This window comes from Notechis scutatus, chromosome Z (genome assembly GCF_049901735.1).
Source record: "Notechis scutatus isolate UNSWTSFEM ecotype Mainland chromosome Z, rNotScu1.2, whole genome shotgun sequence".
NCBI lineage: Eukaryota > Metazoa > Chordata > Lepidosauria > Squamata > Elapidae > Notechis > Notechis scutatus.
Window position 1 is genome coordinate 133253540 of NC_142025.1, and position 17902 is coordinate 133271441.

At 41.2% G+C, this 17902-nt stretch overlaps 2 protein-coding genes across 5 annotated transcripts in view; one reads left to right on the forward strand and one right to left on the reverse strand.

Annotated features, from left to right (window-relative positions):
* Positions 1–8838, reverse strand: part of SEZ6L2 (seizure related 6 homolog like 2) — a 38967-nt gene extending 30129 nt beyond the window's left edge. For 2 of the 3 annotated variants that reach the window (XM_087944983.1, XM_087944981.1), the window contains exons 1-3: positions 6383–6695; positions 1548–1766; positions 864–1184 (exon numbers count right to left, since the gene is read on the reverse strand). In XM_087944983.1, coding sequence (XP_087801109.1) covers positions 864–1184; positions 1548–1766; positions 6383–6458 — 616 coding nt within the window. In that variant the 5' untranslated portion in view covers positions 6459–6695. Of the gene's footprint in view, positions 1–863; positions 1185–1547; positions 1767–6382; positions 6696–8718 lie in introns of those variants that run through there. The other variant, XM_087944982.1, reaches the window with a different exon arrangement.
* A 78-nt stretch (positions 8839–8916) lies between these two features.
* On the forward strand, positions 8917–13445 carry ASPHD1 (aspartate beta-hydroxylase domain containing 1). Of its 2 annotated transcripts, XM_026682315.2 has the most exons (3): positions 8917–10327; positions 11539–11652; positions 12746–13445. In XM_026682315.2, the coding sequence occupies exons 1-3, from the start codon at positions 9571–9573 to the stop codon at positions 12853–12855; spliced, it is 981 nt and encodes a 326-aa protein (XP_026538100.1). In that variant the 5' UTR covers positions 8917–9570; the 3' UTR covers positions 12856–13445. The 2 variants fall into 2 exon arrangements, with proteins under 2 accessions (XP_026538100.1, XP_087801136.1); XM_087945010.1 differs by lacking the exon at positions 11539–11652 and having other exon boundaries at positions 9458–10327; positions 12746–12966.
* The last annotated feature ends 4457 nt before the right edge of the window (positions 13446–17902 follow it).

The following is a 17902-nucleotide window of genomic DNA, read 5'->3' on the forward strand; positions in this document are numbered from 1 at the left end:
CTGGTGGAGACTGACTCTGAGGGAGAGGAGGAACAGCCAACAGAGAGTGGAAGGGTGGCTCCGGAGGTTGTGGAGGAGGCTGGGAAAGGGCAGAGGCCAGTTGGGCAGTCAGAGGAGGACCCAGGCCCATCCCCTCTCCATCCTAGGGCACGCAGGGAGGAGAGGATAAGGGAGACGTGGTCTACTAGGAAGGAGACGGCCTTGATCCTCTTCATGGGCTGCAGCTGTGACAACTGGATAAGAGGATAGACATGCATACAGACGAGTGCTGGAAACAAAGTGTGGAAATATCTCTAGTTTATTGTTCCTCTCTGAGTTTGGCGTCCTTCCCAGTATGTGTCCTGATATCTGTGGACATCTTCAAGCCCTTATCTTGCCTGGTTTGTGTTGTTTTTTACTCTTTATAATTTAAACGGCATTTCCTCCTTTTTATAACTGCTTGTGTGGGAATTTTTTGTCTCCAGTCAAGGATATTTGGAGCTTGGAAGCAAAATGAAGGAATAAAACCTGTTTTTTGTGACTGTGTTTATTTTGTATCCCACAAAGTCTGTGCCAATTTGATATGTCACAATAAAATGTTTTTTGAGAAATATGCCTGCCTCTGAATTCTCATTGTTGGGGATGAACCTTGACATTAGCATTGCCTGAAGACACTTCAGTGGTCATGTGGTCATTTGACTATAGGCAGAGGCACATGAAATGCTGTTACCTTCCCAGTGAAGTGGTGCCTTTTTATCTACTCACATTTTCATGCTTTTGAACTGCTAGATAGGCAGGAGCTGGTGTAAGTAAAGGGAGAACCTCAGGTTGGGGAAGGATTACGCCCATGTCCAAAACCTTTGCATCTCACTCATGTTGCTTACCAGGAGTGTGAACAGTTGTGATAGTCGTCGTAGTAATTAGGGTGGTCGTCGTCTCTTCGTCACCTTCGGGGATGAAGGTGGTGGTGGTGGTGGCCGAGATAGGGTGCTTGGCAGAACCAACCTCGTCGGGTGGAGGGGGCAATCGGGGCGGAGCGGCCGCTGTTGGTGCTGGAGGGGTGGTGAGTAGGAAGCCAGTGGGAGGGGCAGCAGTGGTCAATGGGGAGGGGCCAGTGGCTGTGGCTTCGGAGGTCTCAAGGACCATCCCATCATCTAGACGCTGGATGGGCGGATGGAATGGGGGCAGAGTGGAAGACTGTCCTCCTAAGACGACGGGGAAGACAGTTAAAAAGAAAGGGTGCAGGGAAGTCAGAACAGAGGAGGGAAAACACTGCAACCCTCTCATATTCCTCCCCACCCAAATGTCCTCTCTGCTGTTTTTCTGGCAGAAAAAAACACAATTGTGCAATTATGGAACTATCCATTAATCCATTTTTTAAAAGTACGGTGCCAGATTTTATGATTCACAGTGGTGTTTCCCCTTATAATAGGCCCACAACCCCCCTCCAAGAATTACCCCCCCGACCCTCCGTTTTTCTTCAACCAAAGCCACCCATTTCTCTACATCTTCTAGTCCCTTCCCAGGCAGAGGCCTTCCCCTTCCTCAAATTCTTTGCCTTTTCTCACCAGGAATTGGCTCTTCCACCACCTCGCCCCCGGGAAACTCCTTTTTCAGCAATGTCCCCTGCAGCAATTCAGAGAGGCCTTCGGGACTTGGGGGTGAGGATCCCCGCACCTCCGCCAAGACCGGCATTTCTTCCTCCTTGGGTGCTTCCATGGCCTCTGAGGAGAGGCCCTCCAACAGCGGGGAGGGGGTGGCCTCCTCATTTTCCCAGAGAGGTAGGCCTGCAGGAGACAAAGGGTTAACTGTGGCCTGTCTTCCACATTCTTCTCACACTGGCCTCATAAAGTCCAGAGAGAATAAGATGCCACTACAAATTGTAAATTTTCTAAATTTAGCAAGGCTGCGCAGCTTCCCACCGTTTTTTTCTGGGACTGGCCTTTCTGGGCTGCAATATTCCAGACCGCCACAGATGGTAGCAAAGAGCTACAGAAATCTAAGAATGTGTGTGACCTTCTGTGACCACGGTCTATGGACTGCATGTAGTCTTGGGCAGCTACTAACGCAGCCCAATAAGATCATAAACTTTTAACATTTATGTGATTTAAATACATTAACTATACTATGTATATTACATATGCAGCCAAGACAACAACTCTTCATTCAATGTTGTAGTTTTTTTGTGGCCTAGATATGGCAGTCCTAATTTTTCTGTACAAATTTTTGCTTTGTGAGATAGGTTGGAGGGGGGAGAGAGAGAGAGAGAGAGAGAGAGAGAGAGAGAGGCAAACAAATCACTTAAGGAGTTTCTATAGCAACAGAAAGGCCTACATGTTGGTTGTTTATTTGTGCTTTACAGCTTAATGTCCATTCAGGCCTGTAATCTTGGCCTGCCTTTCTTACACATCGGTCCAATTCTGCACAACTGCAGTTAGTCCTTGACTTACAACCACAATTGAGCCCAAAATTTCCATAGTTAAGCAAGATAGTTGTTAAGTGAATTTTGTCCCATTTTATGATTTTTCTTGCCACAGTTGTTAAGTGAATCACTGCAGTTGTTAAGTTAGTAACACGGCTGCTAAGTGAATCTGGCCTCCCCATTGACTTTGCTTGTCAGAAGGTCGCAAAAGCGGATCATGTGACCCCGGGACACTGCGACCATTGTAAATATCATCCAGTTTGCAGAGTGTCTGAATTTTGATCTTGTGATCATGGAGATGCGGCAACAGTTTGGGGACCCCTGTTTTAGACTAACCATTTATAGACAGTCTTGACTTGTCATTCATTTAGTGACCATTCAAAATTGTGACAGCTGAAAAAAGTGACAGCTGGTCCTCACACTTAAGCATCCCTGTGGTCACAGGATAATGATTTTGGGCGCTTGGCAACCAACATGTATTTTCAAAGGGTGACCTTCCCAACTGGCTTCTGACAAGCAAAGTTAACAGGGGAAGCCAAATTCATTTAATTACTATGTGGTTCATTTAACAGTTAGGTTATTTGCTTAACAATCATAGCAACAAAGGTCATAAAACTGGGCATGACTCACTTAACAACCTGATTGTTTGTGACAAAAATTCCAATTGTGGTTATAAGTCGAGGACTACTTTATAATGCTATGTGTCTTGCAGCAGCTCCTAAATGTCCTCTGGGTCTTCTTGGCTTATTTTGTATATTTTTTAAAGATGAAATTATACAGGAAAACGATGCAGTGTTTGTATACTGATCACTGGCTAGGCTAGTTCTTCTAACCACATTCAGGCCTTCTTTTTTGCACTATGAACACTTTCACTGTTATTTTAGAATCCCCCCCCCATCCCCCCATGCTGGCTGAAGTATTCTGGGAATTGAAGTCCACACTTCTTAAAATGGCTAACATTGGGAAAGGTTTTAGAGGGCAGGGTTCTTTCAAGATAGAGTTTATAAACTGAATCGAAAGCACTCCTTGCATTACAACAGGAGAATTTCTTTTTCCAAATAGATATAATCTGTTTTCCCAGGCAAATAGTTGACATAGAAGTAAGAATCAGAAACAATTCTACAAACTCAAATTTTCTAAGTTAAAATCCTGAACATGGGATACTAGTCCCTAAAAATGTGGCATATACCTTCACCATCATCATCTTACCTTATTTTGCATGTTTCTTTGGCCAAATTAATTGAAATAAACAGTAACGTTTACAAACTTAAATGCCGTTTGAAAATGTCGACTTCCCAGAGTACAGTACTTTGAATTGCAGTTTAATCACATTTTTATTGACGATTATAATTGGGGATAATAAAAAATGTAAAATATAATTTCACACATATATAATTAGTGGATATATCCTCATAATTCAAAGTGATCTGCACGTTGTCCTCAAGAAGCAACTTAAGCTATTCCATGAACATAAAAAAGACAAATTCATTTGATAACTTATTATTTAAAGAGAGGGAGATAGAAAAATTCTTCTTTATCCAGGCCAGTTTAATAAGTAATTAGATGGTGAAAGAGTACAAAATAGAAATGGTTTGTTAAGACTCGGGCAATATAAAGAACTGGTGATTAAAGTGAATTAAGTTGGAATGATTTGTCTAAAATCGTGTGGTCTTCTCAGCAAACTGGATAGCTCCCTTGTGAAAAGGGGCAAATAATTTGTAGCTATGTCTTGAGGGGAAATCAGGTAGCTCCGATACCCACTGGAGACCGATACCCACTGGAGAGTGTGTAATAGTGATCTTCTGAATGCTGCCTCCCTTCTTTCTTGCTGCAGAAAGCTGCGTCATTTAGCGTCACATTTATACATTAAACTTTGCTTGATGCTGAATAAATAGAAGGGAACAAGGAGGTTAGCAAAGCTTATGGCTAGGAGGTAGGCTGCTGCTGGAAGGGTAATAGCCAATTTGAAGAGGCCATTCCTGCTTGGAAGAGCAGAGAAGCCTGCAGACCCGATCAGAGACCTGAAAGGCCTCAAATGATGAGTGCCGCACATCACTTGTGTTGCCTGAATATGACAAGTTCAGGACTGACAGCTGTAGCCGCTGGAGGCAACTGCCAGCATGTGGGATCTGGGCAGCTTCTGACAAACCATTAATTGCTCTGAGCTCTCTCTATTAAGAAGGCCAGCTGCCTCACAGGCTTGGGTGCCCTGTGCATTTGCTATTCCCTCAGTCAAATGGCTGGTGCTCTGAGGAGTGGAAAGACCAGACTTGCTGGTTCCCATGGGAAAGGGGTTTCCCCACCTTTGTTTGCTCAACTGGTCGAAATCCAGTGGTGATGCCACTGGAGAGGGCAAAGCTTCTAATAGAAAGTTCTGTGAGATGACATCTTGCTGGGATTTCATTTCCCATGTTCAGCAAATTCCGGGTGCTGTATCTCAACCTCTCCCATCCCAAGTCAACAAGGGTGATGGTGATGGTAGTGAAGAATACACTCTTAACTGCAGTCCAGAAAAAAACAAAACCTTGTGTCCTCACATCTAACTGGAAAATATATGCCTCTTTTGGCCTCAAGAATGACATCCCTATCCCTCTGTTGGAAGAAATATCCTTCTGGGTTCAGTTTCAAGTGGGGAAAAAGACACTGGAAACATGGAGGCTGTTTGGAAAGATGGTTTAATGGTGGAGTGCTAACTTCCTGCACCTCCTTCTTGGTTTCCTAGGCCTAACTGCTTCTTCCTCTCCTCCTCCCCCATTTTTGTGCCCCACAAAACTCCAGCTTCTGAGACCTTCTTCCCTATCACCATCCTTATGAATGGTCTGCCAGGGTGACTCCCTGTTGCATCAGGGTTCACCTTAATCTATCCAGCAAATTTGAACTTCTTATCCTTCACTGAATTTGCAGAGCTACAGGAGTGCCAACCTCCTGTTTAGGAAATGCGTTGCCTAACAGCTCACCCTTTTGCATGATTTCATAATGCTCCCCCCCCCCTCCGGCTCTTTAAGTCTTTGCCAATTATACTTGCTATCCCTCTGAGTGATCCTTTATTGGGGCACCCTCGTTTTGACCTGAACTCTGCTTTTTCAGTTTAGCAATGCATGAATATTGAATTTGTTTTTCTTGGCAGCATTACATGCAAAACCCCAGGGATTTTTTTTTCCTCAGTGGGGGAAGATTGTTCTTTGCCTAGTTCAATTTATTCACATCTCATTCCACTCCGTTTCTTGGGCCCTTGTGTTCAAAAATTCAGATCAGCTTTCAAACCTAACTATCAAATCTTCAGTCATATCTGCGACTTCCCATCAAGGGTCAGCCTCAAATTTCTGCCTCACTTGCAACCTTTTGACAACCCTCCCTTTATAGATAATCACTTCCCTTAAAATCACTGCCACCCTTTATAATGCCTCAAAGATATAGGATAAGGTAAAGTGAAGATGATTCCAAATCCCTCTCCCTAGCGGATTTTACAGCTTTTTAAACAGAATTCCTGTCCATTTTCCAGAGCACCCCAAATTACATCCTCCATGCTATTCACTATGATCTTCATCAGATTTCTAGGTTCTGCTTACTACAATCCCCCCTCTTCCCCCCGTCCACAATTTTCACCTTAGGAGATATCACAGACCATCAAATAACAACTCCCTTCTTTTATCCCCTTCCAGCTATCATTTCCCCACAGTTGTGTAAAAATGTGTGCATCCCTAAACAATGAAAACAAATCCTTTTTTTTTTTTTTTTGGTCCATGTCAAGATGTATTTTCAAATAGGCTCCCCTTGCCTACAACACCATCTTTACAACATGCCCACCTGCCATTTGCGCTGGGGAAGGGCGAGGGGGGAAGAGCTGGTAGTGATGAAGATGGATTTTTCAACCCCCCTTTTCTTTAATACAAAAGATGGTTAAATTGAAATAAGCCCCTTCCGTTTGGGTTGCCGGCTCACCCCCTCCCCAGCTCTTGTGTTGAAAAGCTTCCCGCTTACCTTGTAGAAGAGACAGGGAGCAAAGCAGCAGCAGCAGAAGAGGCATGTTGAGTCCTGCTTTTTCCAAACAGCGCATTTTGGATTTCTTCAGACCTGCAGAATACCTAGTCTGGCTATTTCCTTCTCCTGCCAGGCAAGGGAGCCGTGGAGCTAGGAGCCTGCTTAGCAAATGAAAATGCAGTAGCTTCTTTGCAAGGGCTAGTTCTGTAGGATTTTTCTCTTTTGCCTTTCCAAAGCAACCTAGGCTTTTTCTATTTGTGTTTTGGAAATGTGCCTTTCCTGCAGTCTGCTCCTGCTTGCTGCATAACTGATTAACTGTGTTATCTGGACCTCCTCTTCCCTTTTTCACTTATACAAGGAGAAATGCAGGGGACTGCTTCCTTTCGGTGAAATTATTTTTGAGAGCAGGCATGGTGTCAAGCCTCTTTCACCCAGAACCCCTCTTTTTCTCTCATGTCTCACATTCACCCAACTGAATGGAGAAACGGGGAGGTCAAAATGAATTTCTTTGCGTAAAAAAAGGCATCGGATCCTTCTTTCTCCACCACCTACATGCCTGTCTGGAAAGTCACCTATAGATATATTGCCATCGCCATATGGTTTCTCTTCCCTGTTCCTTCCTTTATGTTACCAAACCAGGAAAAACTTGAATAAAAATAGAAGGATATCATGGACAGTTCTTTTTTAAAAATGTAAAACCTTCAGTGTTTTGGCAAGGCAAGTCTCTCTCTCTCTCTCCCCCATTCCCCTTCTGTCCTTGACAATGAAACACAATGTGTATTTGCAGTTGCAACTATAGAGACGGGGGAATATAAATCCACACCCCCATCCTAGCAGATGCCCATAACTATAGGTTGAAAGCGCAATATGGAAAATAATGTTTTTTTTAAAATGAGGAACATAATATTACAGTCTGTTCCTATTAAAAAAAAATACAAGCCAATTTGCCAAACCAATATATAAATAAATCAACTTTTCTAGATAATACAGGAAAATTGTTCAAGACCTATTCTCTTACAGAAAATAAATTATCTGTGGAGGAAAACAGATGCAAACTTTATTAGCGATGTTGCAAATCTTATTTAATGATTTGTAGCCTCACTTCCCACAAGAATTCTGAAAGTAAGTTATGCATTTTGTTACAAAAATACACCAATGATATGTTGGCAATTCCTTGTAAGGAAGCAGAGACGAGTAAAACATGACAGAAAGAAGTACAGCAAGAAACTATCAAATATTTATGTTGCCATTTGGGGGGAATTCAAGGCAGTCATCTAGGCAGAATCTCTGACTTTATTTGAGCTTACACATTTCTCAGTGTAGGTTTGGGTTGTGTGTGTGTGTGTGTGTGTGTGTGTGTGTGTGAACTTTCATACCCTCCTAGTTTACTAGTTTACACAGGCCCTAGCATTTTTAAGGCAATATTTAGCATCTCACACAAATGTTGTGTTTATTATTAAAATGTTCCCATATTGTGCCACATTCTTTTATTTTTCTCTTGCCTTCCTCAACATCCATCTTAGAATTGCTCTTGTTTCTTCCTCTCTCTGCACCAACATTATCCTCCAACTTCCCACTTCCCATCTCGGCTGGCTCCTTCATCCCTCACACTCCAAGGTTTTGCTTCCCCACTATAACTCTCCTATAAAAACCACCACCAACACAACCATCACCAGCCCCCTCCCCTCCTGAGCCTTTTTGTCTGAGGCTGCAGAAGCCAGGCACACAATAATCAAGATGAAAAATGCATTTTTGAAATTAGGGAGGGATAGATGTAGAGAGATTAGATAGATAGATGTAGAGAGGGAGAGATTGTAGAGGTGGGGACATGATCGCTCTTCGGGGGTGGGGGGTGGCAGAAAAATGATCCTCCCCTCTTTTGCGGCTTCAACTTAATCTCCCTTCACAAAGGTTACTATGAAAGTTGCTATGGGAGGACGGTTGCTAAGGAGACATTGTGGTTGCCAGGCAGTTGCTAGGATATAGGTACCAGGAGCTGCTAAGGAAGATGCTAAGGATGGTTCTCAGGAATGTTCCAATTAGCAGCAACCATTGGTGTGCAGCTTAAAGACTTATTTTAGAAATGCAACTAATGCAACAATCGGCTGCAGCCTAAAATGCACATGGGGTGGGTGGTGGGTGGGAAGGAGAGTGGAAAGATGGCTGCGCTGCAGGCAGGGGTTGCCTCCAATGTGCCTGAGCCTATGCTGCAGTTAGAGGAGGAGGAGGGGCCCTAGTCTAAAGCAGGCCTAGCTGGCAACTTACCTTTTGTAGCCCTCAACAATTCATCATTCAATCCTACCGCCCACCCCCCAGCCCTAGAAATGATTGCTTACTGATGAGATCAATCACTCAGGGTGACCATATGTTGATACAGGGGGTTCCGGGCTGTGGTTGGGGTGGCTGTTTATGCAGCGAAGCTTCGGCTTGCAGCTGATACGAGGAAGGAGAGGAAGACGTCAAAGGGAGGGATGGCAGATTAGAGCAGCGGGGGGGGGGGGCGCAAGGAGGGGGAGGGGGAAGCTCTAATCTTTTCCGGATGCCTCTGGTAGTCTATGTGCATGAACAGAAATTACTGTTGACAATATTGGCAACGGAAGAGTTCAGCCAGGAGGAATATAGAAAGACACAGGGAAGAGAGTGATAAAGGCATTTGGGGGAGAGACAGAGAAGGCAAGAATATTAGAAGATGGAATGACTGGGAAATGGACAAATGAACAGGTAGAGATTTTTAAAAAGGGGAGGGGAAACACATCTGTCTGGGGACATCTGTCTGGGGAAGATGTCATTTGTCTTGCAATAAATGGAGGACACCAGCAGAGAAGGTGACTAGTGAGGACTGAGTATGAACAGACGGGAAATTACAGCAGTGGAGGCAGATGAGAGGAGATAGGCAGAATTGATAAGGCAGAATGAGAAGCAGTTTGGAAGAAGAGGATATAGCGACAGAGGGAGAGAAGAATTGGGAGGGTGTGCGGGACAGAAGTGGTGAAAATGATTGATAGACGGCTCAGAAATTAGGCATCCGTTTAAAGAACAGATTCATGCAGCAGCTGGGTGAAATATTAAATGAGCAGGAAGAAATAGAAAACGAGGGTTGAAAGGGCACCCTATGAATTGGCCTGGGCAATTCAGAATGGCTGGGCAGGCCAGCGGGATTGCATGAGATGCTCTAACTTTGCCTGAAGATGCCCAGCATCATGGCTAATTGGGGTCTCCGTGGCCTTTTCTCCCCGCTCCTCCCTGACCCCTCTACATGGCACTCTCGACCAGAGCCAGCCATAGCTCTGCTAGGTTCTCTAGCCCTCTTGTTCATCTGGTACTGCTATCGTGTGGGGACAGGGCAGGTAGCCCCTGCAACTCATCCGCAAGGTGTGCCAACCGAAGAAGGATGCCCTCGCCGTACCCTCAGGGGCGATGCTATCAATCAGCGCCTCTATCGCAGCCTGCGAGATTACGCCAAGCGCTATTCATGGTCAGGTATGAACCGGCTGCACAAAGGTATCCGGGACCAGGCCCATTACCAGCTGGGTGAACGGATGGCCATCCAGAAGCCCAGCGCTTTCTACCTCCCCGACTTGCCTTCGGCCCCCTATTTTCCCCGCGAGTCTCAGCGTCACGATGTGGAGATTCTTGAACTCAGTTTCCCAGCCATCCTGCGGGAATTTGAGGGCATTGCAAGGGACTTTGAACCAGGAGCCCCAGTGCCACGGGGATGGATCGTCAACGCCAACCCTGGCTGGCACAGTTATTACCTCTACCGACAGGGGGAGTGCATAGCACAGAATTGTCGCAGCTGCCCATGGACGTATCGGGCACTCAGCGCACTACGCACCTTTATCAACGCCAATTGCTTTGGAAATGCCTGCTTTAATGTCTTGCAGCCTGGAACTGTGATACCTGGCACCTATGGACCAACGAACACCAGGGTACGGTGTCATTTAGGTGAGCAAACACTGGAGGAGCAATGAATGGGGCAGTATCTACTTGGTGGGGAAGGGGCTCCAGTATCTGAAAACCTGTATTGCCAGCATCTCATTTCAGTGTAATACACGCTGTGTAGTTACTGAAGTCTTTTTTTCCCTAAATAGGAGCTGTTTATAAGCCTGGTTTATTATTATTAGTCTATTTTATTAACTATGCTATTTATATTTAGAAGCAGCCAAACAAGCAGATTGGAATAATTGTTCTGAACTGCAGCACTGCTTCAGATGAACCTGCTCCACAAACTATAAACAAATCTTATTTTTTAGAAAATCTGCAGGTGACAAGTGGCATTTCCAAAGAGGCATTCTTTGTAGGATGCCTCTTCTGGGAAGGTGCTATGAGAAACATGCATCATTGGCCAACACTTTGATTCACAGTGCAAGTATGATGGGTAGGTAGCACAAGGAGCATCAAATAAACTCTTTTTACCTCTTTTTATTTACAACATTTATATAAGCCCCCACCCCCGGTCTTGTAACCAACTTTGGGTGGCTCCTAATCAAAAGTTTTCTGAAAGTTTAAAATTTTTCGGGAGCTCACAATATAATCTCAGGCATTTGATCTCAAGTGAAGGCAGGAAGATATGAACAGGGTTTTTCAGAAACCATTTTTTTGTTGTTGTTGTGTAGATCTTTTCCTGATCTCCAATTATCTTCTGTGGCCCCAAAAATGCTTTTTCCAGAAGGCAACTGAACAGTTCTACCTGTTAGAACTGAAGAAGTTTCATAGATGAAAAGCTAAATGTTTTTAAAGAACAAAAAACAAACAAACAAGTAAGTCCAGTTGCCTTCTGGAGAAAGCAGGTTTGGGACAACCGTGACCTGGATGATTGAGAATATCCACAGACAATGATCTTCTGTAATTTCTATATTCCTCCTATGACTGTTGTTTGCAAGACAGTTTACTTTCTGCTGAAGCAAGAAGAAGGTCCCCAGGTTGTGACCACAATTCTGCATGGGGTGATAAAAATTCTATATGCAAATGGGGGCCCCATTCTTGGTTTTGCAAATGACAGCTTCTCTTTTTCCCCAGCATAGGAAGTTGTTTCCGTAATTAGTACTTTAAATCAGCGTGTTTCTGTTCTCTCTCTTGTATTGTGTGTGTGTGTGTGGGGGGATACGAAGCATCCTTCACTAAGCCTCCCTCTCACAGATTAATCCTTCTTCTAGGGCTAAAAGTGCCACCCGGTTGTGAGTTGGTGGTGGGTGGTGAGCCACAGTGCTGGTCTGAAGGATACTGCCTCCTGGTGGACGATTCCTTCTTGCACACCACAGCCCATAATGGTAAGAGAGCAGAGAAGGCAGGCATGAGGACCGAAGTGAGTTGACTTCAAAGATCTCTCTTCCCAGAAAGCACTTGGGGACCAGGGCTTCCTTGGAAGTTCCCCACTGTATAAATTTGTCCTGAATAAGGGTGCTCATCTGCACACCTCAGCTTTAGGAATGTTACACCCAGGTTGACTGGTTGTCTCTTATCCCAGTGGCCCCGACCTTTTGGACACCGTGTTTTCCGTGGACCAGAGGGGGTATGGTTTTGAATGCTGCCTGCATCCCACGGAGGGGGCTTTGTTTGTTTCTGTGGCCCAATTTCTGGCATGCCACGGCACAGTGCCAGTCCACAGACCGAGGGTTGGGGACCCTTGTTTTATCCCACTTCTCCAGTGAGTTATGGCCTCTTTAAGATCTCAGAGTATGATGGATCCAATACTATCCTAAATTCATCTGACCACCTCTAGACAATTTTCTTTCCTTCCAATCTCTAGGATTTTGGGAAGTTTCCCCCAAAGAATGTATTTTGCACAATTTTAAGCACCTAAAAGAGGGTCGGGATGTTTTATTTATTTGTGGTGAAAGGTCTTTCTTGCAGGAATAATCTGTTCAGGGCTGCATTGTGGAACAATGATAGGCAGAGCTGAAGCGACTGAAAGGTGACGTTCAAAGATAAAATAGGTAGCACCAAAATCCTCCTACCCATTTTATGGTATTCTGTTATTTTGGTGATTGTTTGAAAACACATTGGGCCAGGGTTAATTGAACTAGGTTTTGCTGAGTTATCTGGGTACACAAAGCAGATTAACCACAAATCTAAGCTATGGTGCAAATTTTCTGGATTTGCCCAACAAGCTAAAATATGGTTGGCAAGTATCACACTAAACCACAAATTAGCCAACCCCATTTATATCTCATGTGTTTGCTACACCAAATTATGTCTTCATAATGTATTTTTTTCCCTTTCATTTCACCTGGCAAGCTATTGGGGAGAAACACTTTGTTTTGGTCAGATCTGTTCTGGTTGTTGAAAAGGATTTGAAATTAAATTGAGGTCTATATATTGCATTGGGACTTGAAATGATAACTGCAACCATCTTTGTTACAGGTTCCCCCAGCGATGGACCTCAGGTGATTTTTATTGCTGATCTCTGGCATCCCAACGTAGCAGGACCTGAACGACAGGCATTAGATTATATCTTTGCCCCTGGTCGATAGATGCTTGACCTAAGAAGTATTGGGGGCATGGACACAATTTCACAAATACTTGCTGCTCCTCACAAAAACCAACCACTCCCTATACTTATCTAGATTCATTGTTTTCCTGAATTAGGCCCAATGTATAATGCAAAAGCCACAGAGATTTGCAAAGCCATGAAAATGTCTTTTTCTTCAAGGTGATTCTGTGCCCTCTCATGAAACTCATCCTAGAGATTTTTGTGATCTGGGACAGTTTGGTTTTCTTGCACTATATAGTTCCTTGTGGTCCCCCGTCCCCCCGTCCCCCCATGGCACTGTTCTGTTCAGCCTGTGCAGGTGGGGAATGTTGCTGACTACACTGTAGTACTAGTTACCCTTAAATTTAATGAAGTATATGAAATCCTCATTCCATATTAATAGTATAGATTTTTCCAGGGTTATTTTGGGAAGGAGGGTAAGAAATTAACCAAAGTAAAATAGTCTGTTTCCACCTGTCTATGATAAATTATTGTTCTTACACAATATCTGTAGCTCAACATTTGTGTCAAGGGATTTAATTTTGAAAAATTCTAGCCAGCTGTATTCCAATAAAATCTTTAGATTCATTATTTTTGTCCAGATATTTTTTTCTCAGAGGAGAAACCATACTCTTTTTTTTCAAAAGTTTTTTATTTTTTGAATTTTATGCATCTTTCCACATGAGAAACATGTTTCCAGGTTATAACACTTGTACATAGTCATACTTTCATTTCCATTAATCTTATATAATATTAACTCATATCATTATCCATTTCACTCATCTTTAAATAAGTTTACATTTCATATTTCAATTCATTAATTCAATATCAATATAATTTCATCCATACGTAAGTTTTCAAATCTTTATCCCCTATTATTTCCATTTTCAGCTTACCACCTATTTTATTTTACAATACACGTCACTGTTATCCTTAGTTTTCTCTAAGCTGATATATAATAAACAAACTAAAAAGAGTAAAAATATAGATAAAACCAATATATTTAGGATCCACATGGTATTTTCCATTCCCCTATTTTAATCATAATAGAATATTCTCATTGTACAATTCTAATATCCATTAAATAATCAACTGTATATATAGTCAACTGTATAAATCCCCTCCAATAAATCACTAAAATAACTTCTTAATATCTCTCATTTTACCTTCACTTTACTTATAATAGTTAATAATCATATCTTTTTTAAAAATTCATTTCCATTCCCTTATTTTGATCCTCCAAAAAAGGGGTTCATAACAACACATTTTATGTACAGTCAATATTCATATATATAATTACTCATTCCTAAAATATTTCCCTACCAGTTTTAAATTAAACACCAATATATTCTCCATGTGGTATCCCCCTTATAAAATATCTAACCCTTATCTCTAAATTTTTCAGCTTTACTGTTTATTTTAATTTTAGCCAACTTTCCCTTTTCTAAATTTCCCTGGTCTTCCTTCTTTCCTTCTAACATTTCACCCATCTTCTCTCCCTCCCTCAACTTTCCTGTTCTCTTTTTTGAAGTTTCTTCTTGTATAATTTTTTTCTTCTTTTGTTTGATCCTGGGAGCATTTTCTCTTTTATTTGTTAAGTCTGTCATCAATATCATAGTTTTAATTCCTTTAGTGTTTTTTTTTGGCAAAGTCTCTTGTTCTCCATGTCTGTCTGAGCCTCTTTCTTCTTCCTTTGACTCCACCTCACTGGAATTTCTTTGTTCTGCAACCATCACCATTATTTTCTTTCCCAGTATTTCTAATAAATTCCCTTCTTTCTTTGAACATTCCTTTTACCATTTGTAACTCCAACTTAAAATCTTTACTTATTTCTTCCATTTTTATAATAAATTGTTAATATTCAAAATCTTTTATTGCAATCCTTGCCAAAAGTCTCCTTTTATCTTTATTTCTTTTGTTAATCCTTCTGTCTCTTTGTCACTATCAACACCCAACAATCCCAGGAAGTTGCATCTGTATGTCCTCTTGGTAGAATTTCTCCCCCTTTCCCCCAAATTTCCAGGGTTCTTATTATTTTATTTGTCTTTTATTCCATAACAATTAGAAGTCCAGGAAATTTCCATACAATTTTGTAGGGAAAAAAAGTCTTTGACCATTAGATGGCGCTTTGTATCACTTTCCACTTTTTAAAGTTCTTTTCTTTTCTCTTTTAATTATATAAAACATTAATTTCCAACCATTTCCACAATTAATTTTCTTAGTATTAACCAATTCCAGGCAAGTCCAGCATTTAATCCAATGCCTAATTAATGCCAGTTTATAATATTCAAAGTTTAGTCTCTGATTCCATTGTAGTTTTTTATAAACTAATTTTGTTTACCTTATATTTTCCACTTTTTTTCTCTGTTCGCCGCTGTGTTACTCTTACACGAGGGCACTTTCTTTCTACTTCTCGGGGTTGTTAAGAAAAAATCAAGTTCTTTATCTGGTTGCACGTCTCTCACCACTCCACTACTCCAGCGCAAAACTTAAATCCCGGCAGCTTTCCATCTTCAGGGCAGCCATTTTAGACTGCCGTTTCTCCCTGTCTTCCAGGGGAGTAATACTTGGCCAGGGAGGGGAGATGCAGCTCCCCTCGACCCAGCTGGTGGTCTCCCCTTCTTCGCCCACCCCTCCAAGGTGGGTCAAAATGATACCGGTCCCGGACTTCCAGTTTGGGCTTCTTCGGTGACGGACCGAAATCCACGATCATGCGCGGTTTCGATCCGTGCTCGCTGCTGGAGCGCCCCGAGCTGCTTGGATTCAGAGCAGAAGCGACCCCATAGAGGTGGTGAAGAAGGGAGAGACCGCCAGCGGGATTGAGGACAGCAGCATCTCTCCTCTTCGGCTGGCCATTACTCCCTTTCCCAAAGGCAGTTGCAGCGGTGGTCAGAAATGGCCACCTCAAAGAAGAACCCGACTGGACAAGATTGTGCAGGAGGAAGCTTAAAGGAGAAAGTTTGACTGACCGTGTTGAATGGAGAAAACTTCTATTTAAGATACCTGGAACTTGAATCACAAAGACTAATACTATTCCTAAAAAAGATATTTAAAGCGGCGAAAGAGAAACGGAAAGGAAAAATAATTGACTTTTTTTTTCTCTCACATTGACTTTGAACGTTAAGAAGATTAGAGCTAAACAAGAAATTGATACTAATCCACTTTGACATTAACAGGCTATTTTTAGCTGAAAATAAAGTGTCAAAGGGATAAAGACTCTTCGATAAATTTAAAAAATTTCAAAAAGAAAGAAAGCAGAGGGGGAAAAAAGAGGGTGGAATTTGGAAAAATGGAGATCATCTGGAAGTAAAAATAATTGATAGTGGAATTTTAACAAGACTTGTAAAGGATATGTTGTAGATAATAAGATAATAAAGCCCCTGGAAAGAGAAAGTGAGAAAAGAAGCAAGAAACAGCTTTGGATTATTAGATTCCTGGAATTTTGGATGGTGGATCCTAATGAAACGAAATAAAATCAATAGAGGGTTGTTTAAAAATCTTTAAAATGGCACCACTCCTTGAAGAGCTAAAAATGATACTTAAAGAACAAAAAGAAGAAGTACAAGGGGGAAGAGGATCTTTTGGATTCGTATTTCAATTTTTAGAAATGGAGATTTTGAACTATGAAAAACAACAAGAAATGCTTGCAGAACAAGAAGGGCGGGACAAAGAAGAAGCCATCTTTAATGACCAAGCAATTTTAAGCAGGGTAAAAAAGGGAAAGGGGGAAAGGGAGTTAAAAACTTAAGACCTGAAGCAACAACCAAAAAAAAGAGTATTTGAAAAGTAACTATAACATTAGGAAGAAGCAGAAGGGAGGATCACAGAAGGGAAAATCAGATAGAAAAGGGAACAAAAAGGGGAGGGAGAAGAAGAGGGGGAAGATGGAAAGGAAAAGAAGTTATAAAGGACAGAAACAAGATATAGAGAAACAGGAAAAACGTACAAGAATTAAAGGTATAAGCCTATTTAAAAGACACAGAGACAATGGTTAAAAATTTAACTTGAAGAGAGGATTCTGCAAGGGTACATGAGATAGCATAGTTATACTAAATAGAAAAGGGTTAGAAAATATGATAGATAATTAAAGGGACAGATAACATTTGCATTGTTACATAATGGAATATTTGTTAGTAATTAAATGAAACAAAGAGGATAAGAGAATAAGGCTCTCAATGATTTTTAAAAAGTGTATAATTGAAAAGAAAATGAAAGATTTTTAATGAAATTAATATCAGTTGACAGGATGAATTTGAATAAGAAGAATAATTTTATTGACTACTGTTAATCATTATTGTTTTGTTTTTTGTTTAAAGACAGTAATGAGTAAAATATGAAATATAGGTGATTAAAGTGAATGACAGCTGATATTATTAGGTAATGAAATGTTTGTTAAAAGATGGAAATGCTTTAAACAGAAATGTAAAAGACTGCTATCAATATTAATGGCTGAGCTGAACTCGAATAGAACAATTATTTCATTTACTATTGTTATACATATATATATACGGAGATATACACACACACGCACACACATACATATATATATACACACATACATACAAACATTTTTTTTCAAGAACTTAGTAATGTACCAAGCAGAATTTGGTTGATAATAGTTATGTGTTATAAAAATAGAGGTTAGAAAATGAATGTTATAACAGTAAAGGCATAAATTAAACTTTAAACAAGATTTGAATGGATAATAATTAAAAGATACAATGTTACACTCCGGTCTAGTAACTACAGGGGAAAATTTGTTTTATGAGAAAAGAAAATATGAAATTGTAAACAGAACAGACAAAAGTATAAAAATATTGATTAGAAAGATATTGAAAATTAGAAAAAGATATATAATTGAACTTAGAAAGGAATGAGATAATTAAAAACAAGGTTACAAAAAGCAAAGAAAGGGAAAACTATTGAGAAAATTCTGAAAGTAGTTATAAGATATGGATTAGAATACATAAGATGAATTGAGTTTATGTCTGTATGGAGAAGTGATAATCTGGGAGCATGCTGTTCTCAAAAAAAAGATATTTTATTTG

Excerpts from the sequence above, each read along its gene's own strand:
- ASPHD1 (XM_026682315.2), top strand. The coding sequence starts at position 9,571 with ATGCCCAGCATCATGGCTAATTGGGGTCTCCGTGGCCTTTTCTCCCCG. Across the intron at positions 10,328-11,538 it reads CAGGGTACGGTGTCATTTAG|GGCTAAAAGTGCCACCCGGT; the intron begins GTGAGCAAACAC and ends TCCTTCTTCTAG. Across the intron at positions 11,653-12,745 it reads GCACACCACAGCCCATAATG|GTTCCCCCAGCGATGGACCT; the intron begins GTAAGAGAGCAG and ends TCTTTGTTACAG.